The following is a 21,680-nucleotide window of genomic DNA, read 5'->3' as shown; positions in this document are numbered from 1 at the left end:
ATAGGACAAAGGAGAACAGTTTTAAACTAAAGAGTTTTAAACTAAAAAGGTTTAAGTTAAATTCTTTACTGTGAGAGTGGTGAGACACTGGCACAAGATTGCTCAGAGAAGCTGTGGATGCCCCATGCCTGTCTGAAAGTGTTCAAGGCCAGGTAGGATGGAGCTTTGAGCTGCTCAAGTGGGTGGCATCCCTGCCCATGGCAGGGGGTTGGAACTATATAATCTTTAAGGTCCTTTCCAACCCAAACCATTCTACAATTCTATGACTTTGACAACATTGTAATTTCTAGTACTTACAGGAAAAACTGTCATGTCAGCCAGAAGTGCTGCTGTTGGCTAGTGCTGTATTCCTCTTTCAGCAAGTGTAAAATAGATCACTGCTACCCAAAGCTGAAGCTGATAGCAGCTCCCCAGACTTCTTTGTTTAAAGCACATTAAGCAGAGTTCACCAAGATTGTGTGTTCTTGTACTTGGCCCACTGTGGTTGTTCTGCATGTTCATGACAGGATTTCCATAATTAGAGGAGTGCAGGGAAAGGTTTGGAGACTTTCTGTCCCTTTGGAGATGTTTTCTGTGCATGAAAATGCCCTCAAGAAGATGGGGTAGCTAAATGCTATGCAATTAGGGAGGCTCATCTGTCTGCAGGGAGCAACCGTCCAACATGCCAAAAGAAAGGGAAAGACACAATGGCTTCTGCAGTTTACCAAACATAAAATCAGTGTTAAAGCTTCCAAGTCTGGTAGCACAAAGCAGGCTGGGCTTCATCCCACAGTCCCAGCATGTGAGGAAGAGGTACGTTTTGTCTCGTATTCCTCATGCAGATGGGCAATGTAAAATGGTCTGTTCTCTCCCTTGCTGTTTTGAGCCTCTCCCTGCTTTTGTGTGTGGTCACCTCAGAAGTAAACTTGAGCCATTCTGTCACGTGGCTTCTTTCAGCTTGCTGCTAACAGTGTAAAGTGACACTGTGCCACCCTGTGTCTGGTAGGAAAACGTCCCCTCATCTAAAATACCTTTGGAATAGAGAAGGCTGGCAAGGACATAAAGAAAAATAGTCAAAGATTGTGACAATAAGCTAATTTTAATTTAAGACAGCTTAAGTCAGTGAGTTAGTTTCCTGTCCATTTTGGAGCAGAGGTTATTGTACTCCTTTGGTGTGAGCGAGTACTGTGAAAGGACTTCCAGAAATTCTTCAAGTGGGCAGAGGCCTGCTTTACAGCCTTTTATCACTTGCTCCTGCAAGGCAAAGAGACAGAATCACAGATATTGTGCACTGCCAAAGCCCTTTTTCTGCTGCATGGTGAAACCACAAGCCCGAGATTTGTAGGAGGGACTTCCCACGGGATCTCACCTCTCCACGGTAAGACACACGCACAAACCACTCCTTGGAGCGCCGGTGCTGATAAAGTTCCAGGATCACATCAGAAGCATAAGGTGGCCACTTGTTATCAAAGGTGCCCAGTGCCAGCAGGAGAGGAATAAGAGTGGAGTCATGAGAAGCATAGAGGAAGAGCTTTCTGGAAAAAAAAAGGGAAAAAACAGACCTGGAATATCAGCTGTGTTCCTCCATGGATAGGCAGTAGCACTCATGCTTTTTCCAGCAGGTGAGCACTTCTTTTTATCCCACACATTCAATGTCTTTCTGAACCAGTTTTTCACACTGACATCAAGTTAGAATTTATAACAGTTAGAGGAGGTGTTCTCTGCCATACCTGGCCTTTTCAGCTGGATTTGAGGGATTTACTGCTGCTTTGATGTTCTTCTGTAAGGTATTGAACAGGAGGCCAATATTCATCTGAAGGATTTCTCTAGAAAAGAAGCAGAAGTAAATTTATTAGTTTTAAAACTTTCACACAATTGTAGATGAAAACTTGAGAATCTGCTTTTCTCTTATGATTTGATAACCTGAACTGAGTGTAGTTGAGAACTATTTAATGCAATTAACATGGCCAGTTTTTAGTTCAGCTGTTGTGCAGTCACGACTCTAATGTGACTGAAGAACAGGAGGGCAGATGTGTTAACAAGCACTCTCGTGAGGTGTGGCCATGTAAATGGTAATCTAGAAACTGATTGTTCTTGAGGCTGTTTTGTTTCCCTGATACAGTTTCTGAGTGCATGGTTTTCAGCTAGGGAAGATGACTGCTGCAGAACAGCAGCTGAAGGTGGCTGGGGGTCTTTGGTGAGGAGGGCAGGATTCAAGAAAGTGGTTGCTATATTCAAAAAGTAGTTTTTATCCTCTTATTAAATAAAGAGATGATCTTTATACAATGTCTGGTGGGAAGAAACTCCCTCTACCTAATGAATACATCAGTGGAATGGAAGATGAGTGTGACTAACTCTCCTGGGTGTTGTGGGAACCAGTCTTTCACTACGTGAGCTCTCTAATACATGGTAAAGAAAAGACAGTCCTGTACTACCACCTGAGAAGAGCTGGTGAATGTGGCAGCTGCAAATGAATCTAAAAGGAAAATGACTGCTAGGCTAGCAACTCAGCCAGCCTTTACAAACAACTGTGGAGGAGGCAATTAGCTGCACGTAGCAGCAGATTCTCTTTGCAAGTAGTTACATGTGTGCAGGACCTGGCATCGCTTTTTCCGCTAGTGCCAGCACTTCTCAGCCGAGCTGTGCAGGTGCCATCCCTGGGATAAGCTTCCCAGGCTGGAATTTGGACTGTACTTGAGCAACTGCAAGGGCAGCCTCAGGGCATGGGCTCAAAGCATCTCTTTTTTTCTTCTTTTGTTTTTGCCACTGGTTCACTTAAACCCCTGTGGCAACTGAGGCCTTCACTGCCTACCTCAGTGGCTTACTGCTGCTCCTGGGAGACCACCCTCTCTCTCTGTGAGGATCAACAAAACAGGATGCAAACCCACATCCTGGTCTCTTCAGTGTGCACTCCTTTTTCCCAGCTCATGGTACTGACTCAAGGCACTGAATTTTACAGTGAGACGGCTGAGGCACAAACCTTAAGAGTGGGCTCTGATGGGGGAATGCAGCTGATGGGAAAGCATTTCTGTCTGCTGAAGTAAGCTGGTTTAGCACATCCACCCCGGGTAAGACAGCCCCTGAGGGCAGAGGCATGGACACAGGCAATCACCTGGAACTGTCTTCCAGAAGGAAAAGCATGGAGTCAACAGCTCGGCGCTCCACTGTCTGCTGGAAGCTCTTGAGCACAGGGCAGCTTGGCAAATTGTGCACCTGGGAGGAGGAGATGGAGCAGAGTGGTAGGGTTTGACCCTTTCTGAACCCAGCCTGAAGACACGTGGATGACTGCCCACAGAAAACAGCTGCTCATGTCACACCATTTGTACTACAGTATTGTACTACGATACTCATGTGAGGATATCTAGGATGGTTTTAAACAAATAGTCTTGCTCTGTGTACCAGAAGGACTATGATATTCATGTGAGGATTTTTAGGATGGTTTTAAACACACAGACTTGCTTTGTGTACCAAAAGGATGAATGCTTGTTCTTCAGGATCCAATTCTATGGGGAGTGTAATACGTTGGGCCATTCAGCCTACAGACCAGTTATAATTTAGCTCCAGCAAAAAAGAGGTACTAAGGAGGGGTAGAAATGTGCCCAACTTCCTTTCAAAAGCAGAAGCAGTCTGGCTCACAGCTAGTGTGCTGGAACTGGGATTAAGATGACTATTGGGTGCCGAGTGCCAAAAAAGGGAAAGCATTTTGCAATGGGAAAGCAAGGCCCAATGCTTCTCTTAGCTCTACACTTGAAAGAAATACTGGGTTTCAAGGTAAGAACAAAAACACTGGAGACAAGTCTTCATCCATTCTACAGCAAGGCTGACTCCACATCTTGCTTTTTCAAAAGGCCATGCTATTTCTCTAAGCATTCTGGGTTGCACAGAAAGGTACTGGAGTGCACATTAATATCTGTGGGTTTTGGCAGTGATTTCCTCCACATGCAAGGAAAGGGGATGTTTCTTTCTGTGACAGTGCAACAGAACAGCTCAGCTTACCTGTTCAGCAAAAATGTTATCGAGGAGGACAAAAAAATCCAAAGACTCATCACCATCAATACCCATCCTCTTCTTAATTTTTTTCAAGTCATCAGAGATACCTGGCTGCTGCCTAGCATTCTCTGACCTATTCCTGCAAAGAAATTAAGAAAAAAAAAAATCACATACCAGACTTTCTATCTTTTGTTTTTCTCATCACCCAGCCCAGTGGAGTTGTCCCACATCAGTGAGGGGTAGAAGAGAGGTACTGAGGGGTTCCTGATGTTGGGAGTCTGAGCTGCAGGAAGGACTGATGTTGTATCGAGATTTCAAGGATCAGAGCTGGCTTTCTGCTCTCACAAAGGCAGTACAAAAAATTGAGATGTGAACATCCCAGAAGTGCTTCCCATAAGCAAGGGCTGTGCATCAGCTAACAGATCTGGTCATACTGGAATAGTACAGGTCTGTGTCTTCAGGGAGTAGCCTTTAACTGCCTCATGAAAGAAGAAAGGGCAGAAGCTTTGAACTGATTGCTGTATGGTGTGGGAAATGGGAAACACCTAGATACTTGCTTGTAGCTTAAATCCACCTTTTGCTTTGTTAGAAGCCATTTGCATCTTTATGCTGCTTTAAATTTTATTTAAAGAAGTTTAGCTGAGAATATCCATGCTGGCCATGTACTCCCTAGGGAGCCTGCAAGCTGAGGCAGTGCTCAGTGCAGCTCAAAAAGTCTACCTTGATATGGTCACAAAAGGTGCAGTTGTTGGGCAGAGGGGAGGGCAGGGAGCAGCAGACCCTGCAGTTTACTCATTTTTTTGGACAGGAGGCTGCTGCTTCTAGGGGCTGTCACATTACCACTGTCTAGACCAATCCTTTGCCTGCAGAGTCAAGCACTGCACATGAGCTCTTGCAAGTAAAGTCTGACAGCTCTTGAATTTTGGACAAAAATATGCTAATGTACAGTCTAGCCAAACTGTAATATATCTGCCTCTCTTTTTCATTTTCCACCCTGTGCCCAAACCTTGCACAAGCATTTCAGAGTACTTGACTCCGCAAACATGAGTGTTGTGTGTAGGATCTTCCTTATTTCACTTTATTAATCTTCATTAAATGTGTCATGGCTGAGTATATTTCAGTTTCTTCAAGGTATGAATGTGATGAGAATGTTGAAATAACCCCCAAACCAGAAGCTGAATATAAAAAGGAGGCCCAATATGTTCACACTTGAAAGGCTTGTTAAAGGATGTAGATGACATTAATTCTGCCCTGCAGCAATGCCACAGACTGGCTGTACATTAGCTAGTAATGAGTGTTTGCTAGACACAGACTAAATTAAACAGGTCTTTCAAGGAAAAGTCTCTATTTTCTTCTGCTGCCACTGCCTGGTGTATAATTCCACTTACCAAGTATTTTATACAACTAGCTGACCATTCCCAAAGAACAGTTAAGTGGTAAGGAAAGAAATTGGGAAATGGGAAGAAATTGTGCTGTTTTAAATTACTACTGCTGAAACAGAAGGGCACTGAAATCATACAGGGAGATACTGCTGGCAATTACCTGGTCAAGTATTTCAGGCGCGGGCAGTTTTGGTAATTGGGGTGGAGCATTTCAGAGCTTGCTTCATCAGTGACAATGACAACAGGTCCTGTGGAACAAGAAGGAAGTTTTTGTGATCAGTAGTGCATCTGTGTTTCTTTAATTTCTTTAGACTGCTTTATAATCGCTGCCAGTCTTTGTGCTTGAGTCCAGTGTTATCAACTAGCAATTTCCCCTGAGCTGTCACCTGCAACACGAGCCACTGTACTTGTTTCTGTGCATTTATTTCCACAGGGATGCCTGCTGTGCACCTTGCAAAGGTGTTCCCACTTGTGCGTTCATTTTTCTTAGTGCCAAAAATTAGTGTCTGTATCACGAAGTGTAAGGAGCTCTGGCAAGTCACTTCTACTTGTTTGTGGAACTGAATATGGAAGGAGAAAATGTGAGATATTTAAAATGCAGAGCATATTTTTAGAACATACAAGGAGTTACCAACTGCAGGATACAGGTGAAAGTTACTCCAGGTACTGAACTTGTATCCAAGATACTTGTGTTTCCCTGAGAAACCTTTTGCAGATGTGTGAACTTTTTGCCATCTTGATTTTCAAGAGGGTTAACACTAACCTCCTTAGCAGGTCTGAAAGAGCAGCAGAAAGATGCAAAGAGAGGGAACAAGTGACAAACTGGTAAAGAATCTACGGGACCAGGAGAATTGGGGAAGGGAGCCAAGTTCAAAGAGCCAAGGAAGAAGTAACTACTAGGAGCCAGAGAGAGTTAGGGTGCAGAAGGCATGTGCATCTAGGGAAGACTAAGCAAGGAAAAGCACTATTCAGAAGTCTCCCCAACCTTTCTGCTGTTGGTACAGCCCAGCTAGCAGGCACCGTGTGGACTCCAGATTCCGGAAAATATTAGTGGAACGGATGCTGAAAGAGAGAAAGCAGTTTGTGAGGGAGAACTTTCTCCTTCATGTTAACCTGGCTGCAGCTGGGGAGGTCTTGCTGGACCTGAGAATTCTGCTTCCATCATGGCTTTAGAAATCTGTGGTGGGACTCATCTTTCGTCACTACAGATATCTCAGGCAGACACCTATAGTCTGAACTGCCCTTTAACTGCATGTCAGAGATAGTGGAGATAACAAACTGGTGTGATTTTTTTATCTCATCCTAAGCCAGATGCTCTCAGCATTACTGATGTGAGCAGCAGGGGTTGCTTCATCTTACTGAATTTCAGCTGTTTACAGTGAGTTAAAGTGTGCTCCAGAAACGCCTGTTTCTCTTTGCTCACCACAAAAGTGAGTAACAGCACTGCCAATGGCTCAGCCTAGGTGAGATGAATCTGTCCCTGGCATCACTCTCAGGACTCCTGAGCAAAGATGAAGGCCCAGAAGTCAGGCAGTTTGCTGTGGGGTGGAGAAGGCTATGCTAGCCAGAGTTTCCTTAGCACAAGGCTACTTGTTAAGAAGCAGGAAGAAAGGGAAGGTCCAGGAGGGAACTGGGAGACTCACAAGACCTCAGCAGGCTTAAATGTTGGTGAAAGAAACTTGACTTCTTCCACATAGCTTCTCCTCAGCCTCTCCCCCAGGGCAAATGTCTGCTGCATCCCCACTTTTGTCAGCTGTCCTGCGACTACACCACCCTAAGAGCAAAGAAAAGGAGAGGTCTCCAATGGATCATAGAAATAAAAAAGTCTTCAGATGAAAGAGGAACCCACCAAGAAATACAACCTCACCTTAAATACAGTCTTTTTGTATTCCTCATCCAAGGGTGAGGGGGGTTGAGGTCCTCCATTTAGGTCTGTGACCACGTAATCAAACTTAGTCTTAGCAGGTACATCTAAAAGAGTGGGATGCCATTCCACCTGTTTCAAAACAAACAAACAAACAGTGTTTCAGTGGAAAACTTTTAAGGGCATTAAACCAAGGACTTTTAAGAGCATTAAACTAATGCTGGAGTATTACAGTGTGCTGCCTTGCCAACAATACAACATGGAGACAAAGTGATCTCTTTACACAGCTCAGAGAGAAATAAGAGCAGTGCTGCTCTCTGGATTTGCAGATCTGATGTAGAGGAAATGCAGTACTTGCTTTCCTCCCCTTACAGGAAAAGCATCTGTAGAAAATCACAATTGCTACTGTTTGTTACACATCGGAAAGCTGCTGTAGGAAACTACCAGAGCTAATCCCTGCTGGATCCCCAGGCCACCTCGCTGGCAGCTGGGGGAGTTGGATCACTTGTGGTAACACCAAGGCAGGAGCCACACCTTTGCTGAGCACCTGTTTTAAGGTGCAGAACTTGGCCTTGGAATAAAGTTCATGGGCACAGCAGCCCCGGGATGCCCATCCCTACATCCTGCCCCTGAGGCCTCCCTGCAGTTGCAGCAATTGTTCCTTCTGCTGTCAGGGATGCCCATCCCTACATCCTGCCCCTGAGGGCTCCCTGTAGTTGCAGCAATTGTTCCCTCTGCTGTCATCTGTCTCACTAATGTGCTATCATCGTTCCACTTTAAAGAATCACAGAATTAATTAGGTTGGAAAAGACCTCTGAGATCATCAAGTCCAAGCTGTGACTGAACACCACTGTGTCAACCAGGCCACAAAGACATCCAGTCTTTCCTTAAACACCTCCAGGGACTGTGACTCCCAACACCTCCCAGAGCAGCCCATTCCACTGTCTATTCCCCCTCATGGTGAAGAGATTCCTCCTATTGTCCAACCTGAACCTCCTGTGGCACAGATTAAAGACTGTCTCCTCTCATCCTGCTGCTGAGAGAAAAGCCTGACCCATACCTGGCTACAACCCCCTTTCAAAAAGTTGCAGAGTGATAAGGTCACCCCTGAGCTTCCTCTTCTCCAGATAAAACACCCCCAGCTCCCTCGGTGGCTTCTCCTAACACTTGTAGTCCAGACCCTTACCCAGGTCCGTGGCCTTTCTCTGGACTCGCTCCATGTCCTTCCTGAACTGAGGGTCCCAGAACTGGACAGGGATGATCCCTGCCCTGCTCCGGGCCAGGATGCCACTGGCCTCCTCGTCCACCCGGGCACACTCTGCCTCATGTTCAGTCGCTGTCAAGCAGCACCCCCAGGCCTTTTTCCACTGGGCAGCTTCCCAACCACTCTCACCCAAACCTGTAGTGCGGCATGGGGTGCAAGCTCCCAGATTCCCACGCTTTCCCCTCGGAAATTACTCTCGGTATCGCCTCGGGAAGGGGAATAAACGCCAACCCACCAGGCTGCCGGGAGCAAGGCAGGAGCTCAGCAGCGGGCACGCCGCCGGCTCGGGCTCGGGGCACCTCCCGCACCACCCCCGTCCCGTCCCGTCTCCCCCGAGCTCACCGGGGCTGCCCCCGGGATCGGCCGCAGCGGGGTGCGAGCTCCGTGCCGGAACACGACCTGCACCAGCCTCAGCTCCAGATCCTGGCGCCGCCCGCCCTCGCCGCCGTCCCACCCGGCCGCCGCCGCCCGCCGCCGCTGCGTCCAGGCGGCCAGGCCGCCCAGCACCCACAGCCGAACCCCCCAGCCCATGGCGGCCCCGCCGGCCCGGCCGCACCGCGGGGAGCAATGGGAAGCGCAGTTCCCTGCTAGAGCCCCGCCTGGAACCGAGCAGGGACGGGGACCAGGCGCGGACTGCGGCTCCCGGCGGGCGCCGCGCAGGGGAACCATACGGTGCTGGGCGGGACCGGCGGCGCCCCCGCCCCGGTCCGGGCACGGCCCTCAGCAGAGTCCGCCGGCGTTCGTGTGCTTCTGCTCGCTGTCTTCCTTTAGTTATCGTCCCTGTGGGACTCGCCGGGCGCGAGTGTGCACAATAACCCCGTGTAGCGTTCCAGGCTTGGGGAAGAGTGGCTGGAAGGACCTGGAAAAGGACCCGAGGGTGCTGGTCACAGCGACTGCGCTGAGCCAGGTGTGCCCGGGGGGCCAAGGAGGCCAATGGCGTCCTGGCCTGGAGCAGCAATAGCGTGGCCAGAGGAGCAGGGCAGGGATTGTCCCTCGGTACTCGGCACTGGTGAGGCCACACCTCGAATGCTGTGTTCGGTTCTGGGCCCCTCACTTGGAAAAGCCATTGAGGTGCTGGAGCGAGTCCAGGGAAGGGTCTGGAGCACAGGGATTATGAGAAGCCACTGAGGGAGCTGGGGGTGTTTAGTCTGGAGAAGGAGGCTCAGGGGACACCTTACTGCTCTCTGCAACTCCCTGAAAGGAGGGTGTAGCCAGCGGGGCTTGGCCTCTGCTCCCAGGGAACGAGCGACGGGATGAGAGGACACGGCCTCAAGCTGTGCCAGGGGAGGGTCAGGTTGGACACTCAGGGATTTCTTCAGAGGCATTTCTTCACAGAAAGGGTGATTAGATATTGGAATGAGCTGCCTGGGAGGTGTTGGAGTCATAGTCCCCAGAGGAGTTCAAGGAGCAGGGCAAGGGTGAAGGAGGGAGAGGATGGTGACCTGCACAAAGGCCAGAGGATGGTGCGAGGTTGGCACAGACACCAGGACGTGCAGAGGGGGGATTTTGGTAATTTCCTCGTGTCTCTCAAAGCCCTGCAGCTCTGAAAGGGTTACCTCAGTTTTCTGAGGTTAAGAGTATGTGAAACACAGAGGCACAACAAAGGCAGAGAGAGAGAAAGGGAAAAAAAATACTTCAGAAGCCAAAAAACACCAAATGAAGGAATCAAGCCTAAATCTTGTGTTGCAAGAGAGTGAGGGGTCAAGAATGCCGAGGGGAGAGGGAGCAGGAAAATGTAGTTAAGAGGGGGAGGGAGGGAAGGCAGAAGAGAGATAGAGGTGATGTGATAGAAGTGAGCAGGGAGAGAGGCTCACAGTGAATTTATTCTTATTTCCATTCAAATGTTACCGTGGAAGAAAACCCCAGTTCCTGTGAAGTTGTGAAGACTGGGACTGCAGGGTCTCTCCTGGGTGGCCCTGGCTGCTGCCAAGCAGCATTACTGGTGAGATATATTTTAGAGTACACCACACCACAGCAGGTGCGTGCAATTAGAGGAGAGATCTCCAAAATAGCAGGCGGCTGTCAATTTTTTAGCAAATGGTGTTGCCCTGTTTTTTTTTTTCTTTGTCCAACTGTGTAGAAATTTATTCTAAGATGCACCATCTTTACAGAAACATTTTCAAAGGACCTGTTATTTTTACCCTTCTGTTGCTTTTTGTGACCAGACGAGGAGCAGAAGGCTAATCCAATGGCCAGCAGGGGTGAAATTTTTTTCACTGAAGGAAAGTAATGAGCTCTAATGAGCAAACAACTTTCAGGAAACTTTCCACTCTGAAAGCAGAGCACAGATTTCCTCCTGGTTGGAATTTAACCAAATTGTAATGATTGCTATCTTTACGAAATATTACCATTGCTATAATTTGCCTTTTACAGGGCTACAAAAATGTATCACACCTCAGAACACTCTGGTTTTATAAGTTTGCATTTGCATCCTCCTTTTTTTGATGAGGAAAGTGAGTCATAGTTAGTTTTGTAGTTTGACCAAGTCACGCAGTTGTTGTGTGGCTGATAATTTGATAAGGTGTGAGGCCAAATAGCATGATAAGATTTTTTTGTTCCGTAGGTGGATTGAAATTAAATAATACTTAAAAAATACCCACTAAAGAAACAACTTAACCTAATGAGTTTGTGTGTTTTATTGTTTTTTTGACTAAGTGAACACCCTGTCCCTGAACAAAGGTAAAGGATGGCCAGGTTGGATGGGGCTCTGAGCAACCTGGTCTAGTTGAAGGTATCTCTGTCCATGGTGGGAGGAGGGTTTGGAACTGGATGATATTCAAGGTCTCCTTCCAACCCAAACCATTCTATCATTCCGTCATGCTATGAAAGATCTTTATCTCTTTATGGTGTAAATCAGAGATTTACATAAAATGTTTGTATGATAGAGGCACAAATAGCATTTGGATGCCCCTTTGGGAGCTGGATTTATTTCCCCTGACTGGTAGGAGTCAGAAAAGAGATATGACTTCTTTGGTTCCTTTCCCAAGTGCATTTTGTGAGGAGAGTGAACTGGAAATGTTCTCCCACAGCACTTCACTGCACAGGCTGCAGCTGGGCTGGGAGCCTGGCTGCTGGAGAAGGGTGGCTTAACCAGCCTGGTGTGACTGTTCAAAGTGGGCCACAAGCAGCCCCTGCCAAGCATGATACCTCTGTGTGCCAGCCTTGTTTGGAGGCATCTCCACCTCTGGGTGTGGTATGGGCTGCTCTGCTATAGCACAAAGTGTTTTTCTGCCCTTCCAAAAACTTCTTCTACCCCAAAATGTTCCCATGGCTGGCTTTCTGAGTGTAATGAAGATGCTTTTGCTCTGGTCCCTTGAAATGATCACAGGTACTGAAATCTCAAATGCAACGTGAGCAGGAGTTTGTGCAGGATTCATGTTTGGAATCACAGGCTGCTGCATCCTGTAGCCAAAAGAGCTTTCTCCATTCTCATCTCTGGAGCTAATGGTGATGTCTCTTTGTCCTGCAAGGGCTGCTGACCACAGTGGCTGTTATAAACCAGTCTGGGCACGGAAGCTGTATTGCCTTCACAAAGGGCTGGACTTTATTTATAAATTGTTTGAGTGTGCTGTGCTGCTTCCTGTGGAGCTGTATCACTCTTGTCTCCTCCAGTCTGTCTGTTGTGGTGAACATTGTAGCCAGCTGCTTTGTGAGCAAGGCGCCTGGGGAAATGGAAGGAATGTTTCCACTCCTAAAGTCTGTGATCCTTTGGGGTGGAATTGGCAAAAATAAACCCCTAAATGCCACCGCAAACCAAGCCCTCCCTGTAAGACACCATTCATGGTACACTGTGCAGATCTGATGCAACTTGTCTCATTTTCTGCATGCTTTCACATCAGTGCTTTACCTTCCAGCAGTGAAATGATGTGTGTCGATACTTAGAGGTCATAATTTAATTTCTGAGTTCCTGCTGGTTGTGTGGGAGAGTCCTGGAAGTCAGGGTATTTAGGATTGGCATTGTGAGGAGATTTTTGGAAATTTTCTTCTATGTATTTTAGAAACAGGTCATCAGACAGTTGGTAGTTTTCTGCTCCTTTTACTTGGGAAGATGTGGCTTTTCCTCTCTTTCCTTTGTCATTTCCAGGCTTGGGCATTTGGTCACTGTCAGTGTGGCAGTGGGAGAGCTGGAAGCCGGCCGTGTGCTGGTGACGGACCGACTGCGCCGAGGTTCAGCCCCTGCCCAGTAACCCAGCACAGAAGATGCATTCCCTGCCTTCTGTTTTTCTTTTGTTCCAACTTTGTCATCCTAAACTGGATGATGCCTGCAGCCATCTGCTGCATTTGGTCTGCTGCGGCATCATGCCGACTCAATTATGCACCGCTCTGGGAGAACAGCAGGCTGGTTTTCTCTTCAGCTTTGAAAGACTGTTTTTCCCTTGCACAGGAAGGCTGAGGGAAGTAGGAGCCTCCAGAAGCAAGCTGGATAAGCTGTTCCCAGCCATGTCAGGTGGACTCTGTGTCTGTGCAGTCCAGGTGTGGTGGGAGAGCTGCCAGCCTGTCACCGTGCCCGAGATGCTGCATCCTGGGACTCAGAGCTCTGATGCCGTGGCAGATGTACTCCCTTGTGGCAGCACTTAACTGTTTGGCACTTGTAAGCTTTATCACCTCATTTACTTTTTGTGGATATATATTAAACCAAGGGTATTTCTATTAAACCAAGTGTTTTGGGATGATATGAAATTAAAAAGGAGATGGTGCAAGTGTAAATTACATTTGCTTTTTTTCAAAACAGCCAGGAGGGGAGGGCTGCAAAGAGATGATGTTGATCCTTACAGTGGACTTCTAGCAAAGTTGTTTTGTTATGCTTTCATACTCAGAGAGAAGTGACCATGCAGGATTTATGTGTGTGATTCAGCTTGTGACATCAGTCTTCTTCCTGTGGTGGGCAGAGGAGACAACCAAAATCTAGGTTATGTTATATTATTTTATTTTTCCTTTTTCTTTTTTTTTTTTTTTTCTTTTTTCTTTTTCTGCAGGTTTATGATAAATTTTGAGACTCCAGGACTGCTTCATGTTTTCTTCTTTGGTTTCCCTGCAGGTAGTGGACTTGATGGATTTCAACATGGAGCCACTCACTGTTTGCTGTTTGAATCCTTCTGGGCTGTCCGTAGTGCCCTGATCCTTTTCCCCCTTCAGTAAATTCTCCTCTTCATTACATGACGATAGGGGTCAGATCAAGTGGTGGGGAGGTAGAAAATAGGGACTTGTGCTATTTACATTTAAGACATTTCTGGCCCCACCAACTGTTCCATGTGTGTTATTTTCAGAAGGGCAATAATCCACGGGAGGTCAAGAGGGTGGAATTGTGTGAATATATTGGGTGAAGGAAATCAAGATGCTTGGGAGTACCCAGGCCTTGTCATGACAGAGAGTCTGGATCCCAGATGATTCTGGCTGGGGAGAACTCAAGGAGAGTTCTCAAAGTGCTGCTTGCATGGCTAGGAAGGGCTGCTCAGCTGGGTGTTGTTAGCTGTTTTCAAGAGTCATCTGTGTTTACATTGCTGGCAGGACCACCTGTTTGGTTTTTTTAACAGTAATATGTGTGTGTGTGTCTGTATATTGCTGCATTTCTGCATTTATTTTTAGCCCTTTATGAAAACCCCCAACAGGTTTGAAAGATACTGTGGATTGTGAGTGGTGCCTGGCAGCATTGCACACATTGATGGTTGTCAGAATTTCCATGCTGAATCTCTGCTTTGGAAGGTTTATAACTCATCCTTCTATTCTTGGTGCTGCAGCTCTCATACCCTGGAAAAGATAAAATAAAATAAGATAAAATAAGATAACATCAAATAAGATAAAATAAAATAAAACCAAGGAACTTTTAAAAAACTCCATTTTCCCAGCAGATTTGTGGAAATCAGACTTGTTGGCCTAAACAAGAGCTTTTTCAAAGCAGACATTGAGTCTTGTCACTTTGTTTTTCAGCACCTAATTGCAAATGTGTGGCAGGTCTCTTTAATGTGTTTCATATGGTCAAATGGAGAAGCTGTTTTGCCTATCAGGCTGATACAGGTACTGGATGGTGTAAAATTTCAGGGAGCCAACAGCAGTTAGCTTTTCACCACCAGCTCTGAGGAAGCATAAAACCAGCTGAATTATGGCAGAGGTTGGGCAGTCTCCACATCTGGGGTGACACCAGTTACAGAATCACAGGCTGAATGTTCCTCATATCAAGAACTAGAAGACAGATGAAACATACCATGATTTTTTTTTTTTTTATTCATAAATAAAGGACATGTGTTTTGCTATTATGTGCTATCAGTAAGAGAAATGCTATCAGCCAGAGAAATCCAGTACAAAGCAGCAGTTGATAATTTTAAGAGATACATAGTTATCCCTTGTTAATTTTCTGGTCCATACTTTAGAAGTGTCTCCCATCCATGCAGTGCAAAGCAGGTTGCAGCTGTTAATCTGCACCATTCCCTGGTGTAGTCCTACACACAACCTGATGATTCCTCTCATCCAGAAGAGATGGTGTTTGAGGAGATTTAATGGAGTGCCCTGGTGCTGCTGAGAGTCCATGGCGAAGCAGGCAACAGCACACAGGAACCTGACTCATGTAACAGTGCTAGAAGGAGTGAGCTGCACCTCTTCTGAGAGTTTTCCCAGGTTTGGAAAGCTGTTGGAATGTTGGCTGCAAACAGTACATTTGTATGCAGGCGGTAGGCACTAATTCAAAACATGAAGGTAATGAACTTGAAACTGGGTCCTGATGCACAGTGAGGAGTGTGGAGGGAGCACTGGGAACTTGAGCTAAATCAAAGTCAGGGTAATTTCTCATGCAGCATTCAGCAGGCCATTCAAATTCAGATTATCTTTTGGCAGATGGGAATAACACTTATTCCCTGTCTCTCCAGGAAGGCTGTGAGGTGCAAAAGTACATGCAGAAGGCTTTGTATATGCGAGACCTCAGCTGGTTTTTCCCACTATATTAGTAGCTGTTTGAATGACAGATACAACATTTCCTTCAGGTCTTTTCTGACAGCTCCAGACCCTTATGGTTATGAAAACACTGCTATTACAGCATGGAAATAGTTGGGTTGCTTTTGTGCATATTGCATGGGTACACACGCAGTGTTGCTGACGACACAGAGTTTAAGCTTTTATCCTGATTCGTCTTCCCCTGTAACCGGTTTTTCTGAAGCCACAAAGATTTTTAATTCTGGTTCCCTTGTACATCTGTTGCCTATCTCGGATCATGGCATTCCTGTAGGCTCTCAGCACCTCCTTAGTGGGAGGCAGGGGCCACTATATTTTTTCAGGTGGGAATTTCAGGCAGGCAAAGCCAAAGATGGCTGGCCTGTTGTCAGACATAAAACTTCTTGGAGCAGGAACCCGAGGGCACTCTCTCCAAGTTTCCAGGCTGGTGCCTGAGCTGCTTGTCCAGGCTCAGTGTTATCTTTTGCTGCTGTTCTGATCCCATCTGGCTGTCAGCTGTACCAGCCAGTGCTCCGTGGGTATTTATGCTGCTGCCAGTTCTCATGTCTCAATTGGGAGTCATTTAATGCGGGTGACTGAGATTCCTGGAGAGGAAGAATTTGAAGTATCCCAGACAATGGTATGGCTGACATAGTTTTTGTCATAAGACTATGTTTTTTAGCATTAATTTTAAGGATTGTTAACACACACACGAGTTTTTCTTGGGCTTCAGGATCTGTGGTTTCAGCTATAAAATAGCGTCAGAAGCACAACAGTCTTGGTATTGTAGATTAAAATCCTTCCCACGTAAATAAATAGAATATATGGGAGGAGAAACATACGTTTTAAAATTTCCAGTGATGATGAGATTTTAAGAAAGAGGCAGCACAACATTTTTCATGATGCATTTGGCATTTTTGAGGAAAAATTCCTGGTAAAGCCTGACTGCAAGTAAACAGAGTCAACATCTGAGTCAGAGAAGGGATGGGGGCACGTCTCCTTTAGTAAAAAGCTCGATTGCCTGTTCTCTTACTCTCAATTACCCTAATTGGAAGTGGGGAGCTAATGACTATTGCTAAATGGTTTGAAACAAACAGCAGCACTGGGGGCAAAAAATAGCCATTATGAGCTGCAGTGTATCAACCACAGTGAATTTTTCACAGATTTGTATATTTTAATGTTTGGGTGACTGGTCTGGCTGTTTGCTTAGTGTAGGGGAGAGGACCTTACCCAATAATTTCTGATGGGGTCAGTAAGTTCTGTTGGTACCAGTGTAGACCTTTTGAAATCGCATCACAATAATTAGAAATTACTTCATCCCTAGACTGTGCTTTCCAATTGTTAATTAAAATAATACTTCTCATTGTTAGAGTGCTTGTGTTAGAAGAGCAGTCAGCTGTCAGAAACTTTCCTTTTGGCAAGAACTCCCATGTCAGGATTAAAATCCCTCTCACCTTTGTCTTGGGAAGTGAAACAGAGCAAGAAGCAGACTCCCACTGCAGGTCAGTCTGTGGTGCAGGGATGCTGGAGGTGACATGGGAGATGACCCTGCATGGAATCACAGAGCAGCCAGGCCTGTCTGTGTCTGTGTTTGTGTGTCTGAGATGCCGTGGGTGTGTGATGCTGTGAGGTGGATGTGCTCTGTGGCCTCGCTGCTTGCTTAGAAATGCACCTGGCAGCCCTGATTTGGGGTGTGGGAGGAGTGTTGGAGAGTTCCAGGTATGCACTAGGGCAGGAAAAGATCATCCTTTGATGATTTGGAGCTCCCAGGTACCTCACTGTAATGTGTTTGAGTGGTCAGAGATGCCCATCAGGAATCAGTGAGGATTATTCAGAGTTCTCTTTCATTTAATGCATGTCTTTATTGTTGTTTTAGGACTGAGTACTTTAATGAATTTTTCAGAAAGTCCTCAAATTTGGCATTTCTCTGGAAATGTCAGAGATGAACCTCGTGAAGCTAGAAATAGGGAGAGCAAAGTGTAACTATATCCTAAGGAAATACAAGGCCACAGAGGGAAAAAGTAACCCAAAACTTAATTTCAGAGGGAAAAAACAGGTGAGAAGAGAATTCTCATGACCTCCAAGGGTTGAAAAAAATGAATTGAATTTAATGTGAAAAATTAATATGAATTGGAAAAAAAGTGCATTTTTCTGTGAGTATGCAGCAAAGATGATGGTAATTTCTGCTGTGTGTTTGTACCTCAGTGCTTTCTTAAGCCTGGGCTGAAGTGGAAGAAAAGCAAGGTGGGAAAGAAAAAATGGTTTCACTGTACTACATGATTTTGCAGTGTCTAATTTTGGACACTTGTTTCTGAAAAGTCTTGCCTGTAGCCTGGCATACATCAAACTGGTTCTGTCAGAAGCACTTTTCAACCTCAAACTTTGTTCCCAGGCTGAAAAACTGGCACAGCATTTACTCCAAAACCCAAACAAATAGCAGCAAGTTTCTGACCTCAGGCTTGCCTCTTGCTGCTAATCTGATTCCTTTTAAGGGTAGGAGCTGGTGGTTAACATGATTTCTAGTGAAACCCTGCTTGCAGTTGAATATGAGAGTGTTGGGTTCTGCTGGGGCTGTTGATAGAAATGTCATGGCCACACACCCATATCCAGTTTCTAGGAAAATCTTCCGATGTATCTTTTGCATTCTTTATATTGTCATGTGGCTGACCATCACTGACATGCCTTCTTAAGATTATGTTCATGTCCAATAAGAGCATGAAATTTAACTCTATCATGGGTTCCTACCAGTTCATTTTGACCCCTATCTTGGCCCCATCTGCTTTACCCCTTCCTGTCTAAAACAAATTTATCATAAAGAGGAGCTCTTGCAGACAAATAGTGAGTCACAAATCCCGATTCTGAGTAATTCCTGAGCAGCTTCCTGCTGTGATCCAGCCCCAGAAGGTGGAGATGTCCTTTCAAAAAATAGCAGGGGTCTGCAGCAGACTTGGTCTGGCTCCTGCAAATGCTGCAGTGGGGTTGTTTTTCTTGCCTGTCATGTGCCAGCCAAACAGAGTTTATAACACAGAAATGAAAAGAGGAAAAACTGCCTAATCTTCTAATAAAATGTAGCAACCTCGAGGGAGGAGAGTGGCTTAATATAGTAGACCTACAAGCCTCAGTCAGGGAATAATTTTGAAGGAATATGTAAATATTGCAGCTTTTCTGTGTTTTGCTTTCTGACTTACTCTGAGGGAATACTTTTTTTCCAACGTAAGTGGAATGATTGCTTTTATTCATCCAGAGACCAATGGATTTGTGTTAATGGATTGGCTATGAAGCCTGGCATGTTAGAGGACAGGGGAGTGGGTTTTGTGCTGGTTCTGGAGTGTGTTCACACAACCATGGAATGTGTTGGGTTGGAAGGGACCCATCAGGCTCATCAAATCCATCTTGTGGCCCTGCACAGGACACACCAGGAGTCACACCCTCTGCCTGAGACCATTATCCAGACTCTTCATGAACTCTTTCAGGCTTGGTGTTGTAACCACGATTTCCACCAGGCAGTACATCACAGTTCTCTTAGGTGTTTTCTATTACTAACCTAAATGCATTAAAATGTCTTTTGATGAGTATTTATTGCATAAAGTCTCCACTGGAGGTGTGTTGTTTGCTTTGTGATTGGCTACACAGCACCAGATTGGTTACACAATATTGTTTGTGCTTCCCGAGGGCTGGAGGACAGAGAGCTTCCACAGAGCTGCCTCTGGGGTGGATATTGGCCCATATGAATTTAAAATTTGGTTTCCTTGACTGACATTTACTTTCTGAGAACTCTGTTGCCCGTCAAACTCAATTGCTCAAATGTCTGTGGCAAACCAGTGGTGGTATGTGAATGTGGCCTCAGCAAATTAATTTTTAAAAATGTGAACCAATGTTCACTGGAGGAAAAATGGAGCATTTCTGTATTATTTGGCTACAGTGAGTCTTACAAGCTGATTTGATCCTCTTTCTTTTTCTGTCATCAGATTTTCATGACAAAGTTATATATGTATGGTATTACAAATCCCGAGCTCCCCAGAAAGATCTTTAATCATCTAGACCATATAAGCAATGAACACTTCAGGCAAAAGCAAAGCTATTAATTTTGCACTTCAAAGTCACAGGTTTTTTCCCCCCTACAAAGTGTATCTTATAGAGCTGCCACTCTCCACCCTCATTCTCAGTCTATCCATAGCTCTGGTGCTGCTGCTAACCCGAACCAGTGAAATGTTCTTCATTCACAAATATGTGCAGAACCTGCATTAGCCCTGTACAGGATCCCCTCCTGTCACCCCTGCTGGGAGGAGGTGCTGGATTCCCTCAGGGGCACTTAGAACCTTCTGTCCATGCTGCATGGCTGCTGTGAGCCTCCCGAGGGAGCTCCCCTGGGAGCTGCAGCTCCCTTGTGCCTGTGTTAGTCCCAGGCTTCCCAGGAGGCAGCAATGCCAGCAGGGAAGCTGCTCTGGAGTACCTGCCATTGCTGTGTGTCAGACTCTGCTATGCTACACTGACTTTTTGAGTTCTGAATTTCTGCTTTCTTTGTACTTTGCCCATTTGCAGTCCAGTCAAGCATGGTCTCATTCCTGTGAGCACACAGTGCTTTTGTTCTTTGGGGTTTGGGTCTTCCTAATTCCTTGGCCTCAGTGATGTTTCATGGAAAAGTGTTTGAAGGGGGATTGTGCAGGCTGTCATCTTCTTACCTATTCCCTTCTAACAGTCTGAAACACTATCAGCATTGCATTTGCTTGAGTATTGTCTTGCCCACATATTCTGAAAGAGGAAACAACTTACTTCACCCATGTCCTCTAGATCAGCCATTACTTTTAAGTCTCTCCCTCAATTTCTCCCTCAGATTTCTCTTAGCCTGCTCAGCTGTCCCACTGTGCTGTTTGTGGAGAAGAACTCAGAGGCATGACCTTGTCTCAGTTCAATACTTTATTAGTTTTGGCATTCTATGTATTTTTAAATATAGGTTTTCCTTTTATAGGATTAAGTATTTCTGTTTTAAAGGCTTGTTGAAACATGTTTCTCTGTCTTCCTATCTCAGGCTCAGCAGCTGATCAGCACAAGGCTGTAGATCAGAAGTGACTTCTGGCTCTTTCAGACACCAGCTAGAGGAGGAAATGGTTTGAGGTGTGCTGACCAAGAAGATTACTGGGGTTGGCACTTCTGTCAAATGTTTGTTCCAGCTATTGCTGGAGAATTCACAGTTCTGAGAGCCTGAGCAGTCCCAGCAGGTAGAATTGGAGAAAAGAGGGGCAAGAACAGAATGAAAAGCTCTCACATTTCCTCTTTTCTCCCTCTCAGAGCATTGTCTTTGTAATGCTGCCATTTAAAGATTGAATACCTACCCAGGGACTGAAATTAATATGTAATGTTGAATCAAGTTGCTACTATAAGATTGTCTACCCATCCATCTGGTGCAAAGCAATATATACTAAATCTGTCTGAAAGGACAGGCCAGCCTGAAGTAAATGTGCTTCTATCATGGTGTGACAGCCTGGCCAGCCTTGACAGTGGGTTCCAAGAATCAAAAGTTTATGGTCTGTCAGCTAGTACAAACATCCATCCATCAAATATCCCCCACTTGTTATACCTAGAAGACAGAACCGTGGAGGCATTAAGAAATGGGTGGCAGAGGGAAATTATCTGCTTTGATATATTCAGTCTCTAGGATGAGAGAGATCTTGTACTCCCCTGTACTCTCAAAGATCATCAAAACCCCACCCCTGAACGTGGTTGGATCACAGAGGTCTGAGACAGCACAGAGGAGATCTTTGTCCTCTTTTTTCAGCTCTACCTTGCCCTCCAGCAGAAACTGTAGCTCAGAGCTTTTAAAGTTTGGGCTATTGCTTGTTTTAAACCACAAATTTTTTGTTAAACAAGGTCTGTGTTCGTACTCGAGTGGCTTTACTGAACATTAATGTCACTCAGTGGCCAAGTGTTCCCCGGGGAATGCTCCTGGCTTCCCCATTGCCTGTCTCTCGCAGCAAGGTGGCACCCTAAGGGACAGGCATGCTCAGGGCTGTACTCATGCCAGTTAAAAACCCAGGGTCTGCAGGACCAGTCCTGCCTTCTTGCTGCATTGTGGGGCTGTGAATGCTCCTCAGGAATCCTCTTCAGGCATCCTCGCTCCTGACCTGAAAACCCCCAGACCACAGCTCCCTAATCTTAAAGGGTGCCTGTAGTTTCTAATGCAGTTAAAGGTCCTTGTCCCAGTGTCCTCATTCAATTCTGGATTCATTCTTTTTGTCCCCTCTCAGGCTCCTTGCTGGGACCTGGTACTTTACTGATCTCC

At 45.8% G+C, this 21,680-nt stretch overlaps 1 protein-coding gene and 1 long non-coding RNA gene across 2 annotated transcripts; one reads left to right on the top strand and one right to left on the bottom strand.

Annotated features, from left to right (window-relative positions):
* Positions 1–1,059: 1,059 nt before the first annotated feature.
* Positions 1,060–9,010, bottom strand: ACP6 (acid phosphatase 6, lysophosphatidic). Its single transcript, XM_014253532.2, has 10 exons — positions 8,822–9,010; positions 7,219–7,347; positions 6,995–7,125; positions 6,337–6,413; positions 5,512–5,599; positions 3,976–4,108; positions 3,092–3,192; positions 1,710–1,805; positions 1,349–1,514; positions 1,060–1,233 (listed from the first exon to the last, which is right to left on the bottom strand). Exons 1-10 carry the CDS (start codon positions 9,008–9,010, stop codon positions 1,099–1,101), a joined length of 1,245 nt encoding a protein of 414 aa, XP_014109007.1. The 3' UTR covers positions 1,060–1,098.
* A 191-nt stretch (positions 9,011–9,201) lies between these two features.
* Positions 9,202–14,625, top strand: LOC148184953 (uncharacterized). The gene is made up of 5 exons (XR_015771836.1): positions 9,202–9,488; positions 10,336–10,421; positions 12,864–13,070; positions 13,297–13,388; positions 13,518–14,625. It is a non-coding gene; the product is annotated as an uncharacterized LOC148184953 (long non-coding RNA).
* The last annotated feature ends 7,055 nt before the right edge of the window (positions 14,626–21,680 follow it).

Source organism: Pseudopodoces humilis, chromosome 2 (genome assembly GCF_049639895.1).
Source record: "Pseudopodoces humilis isolate 2021_Gansu_Grassland_sample_001 chromosome 2, ASM4963989v1, whole genome shotgun sequence".
NCBI lineage: Eukaryota > Metazoa > Chordata > Aves > Passeriformes > Paridae > Pseudopodoces > Pseudopodoces humilis.
This window is presented reverse-complemented; position numbering and strand designations above follow the sequence as displayed.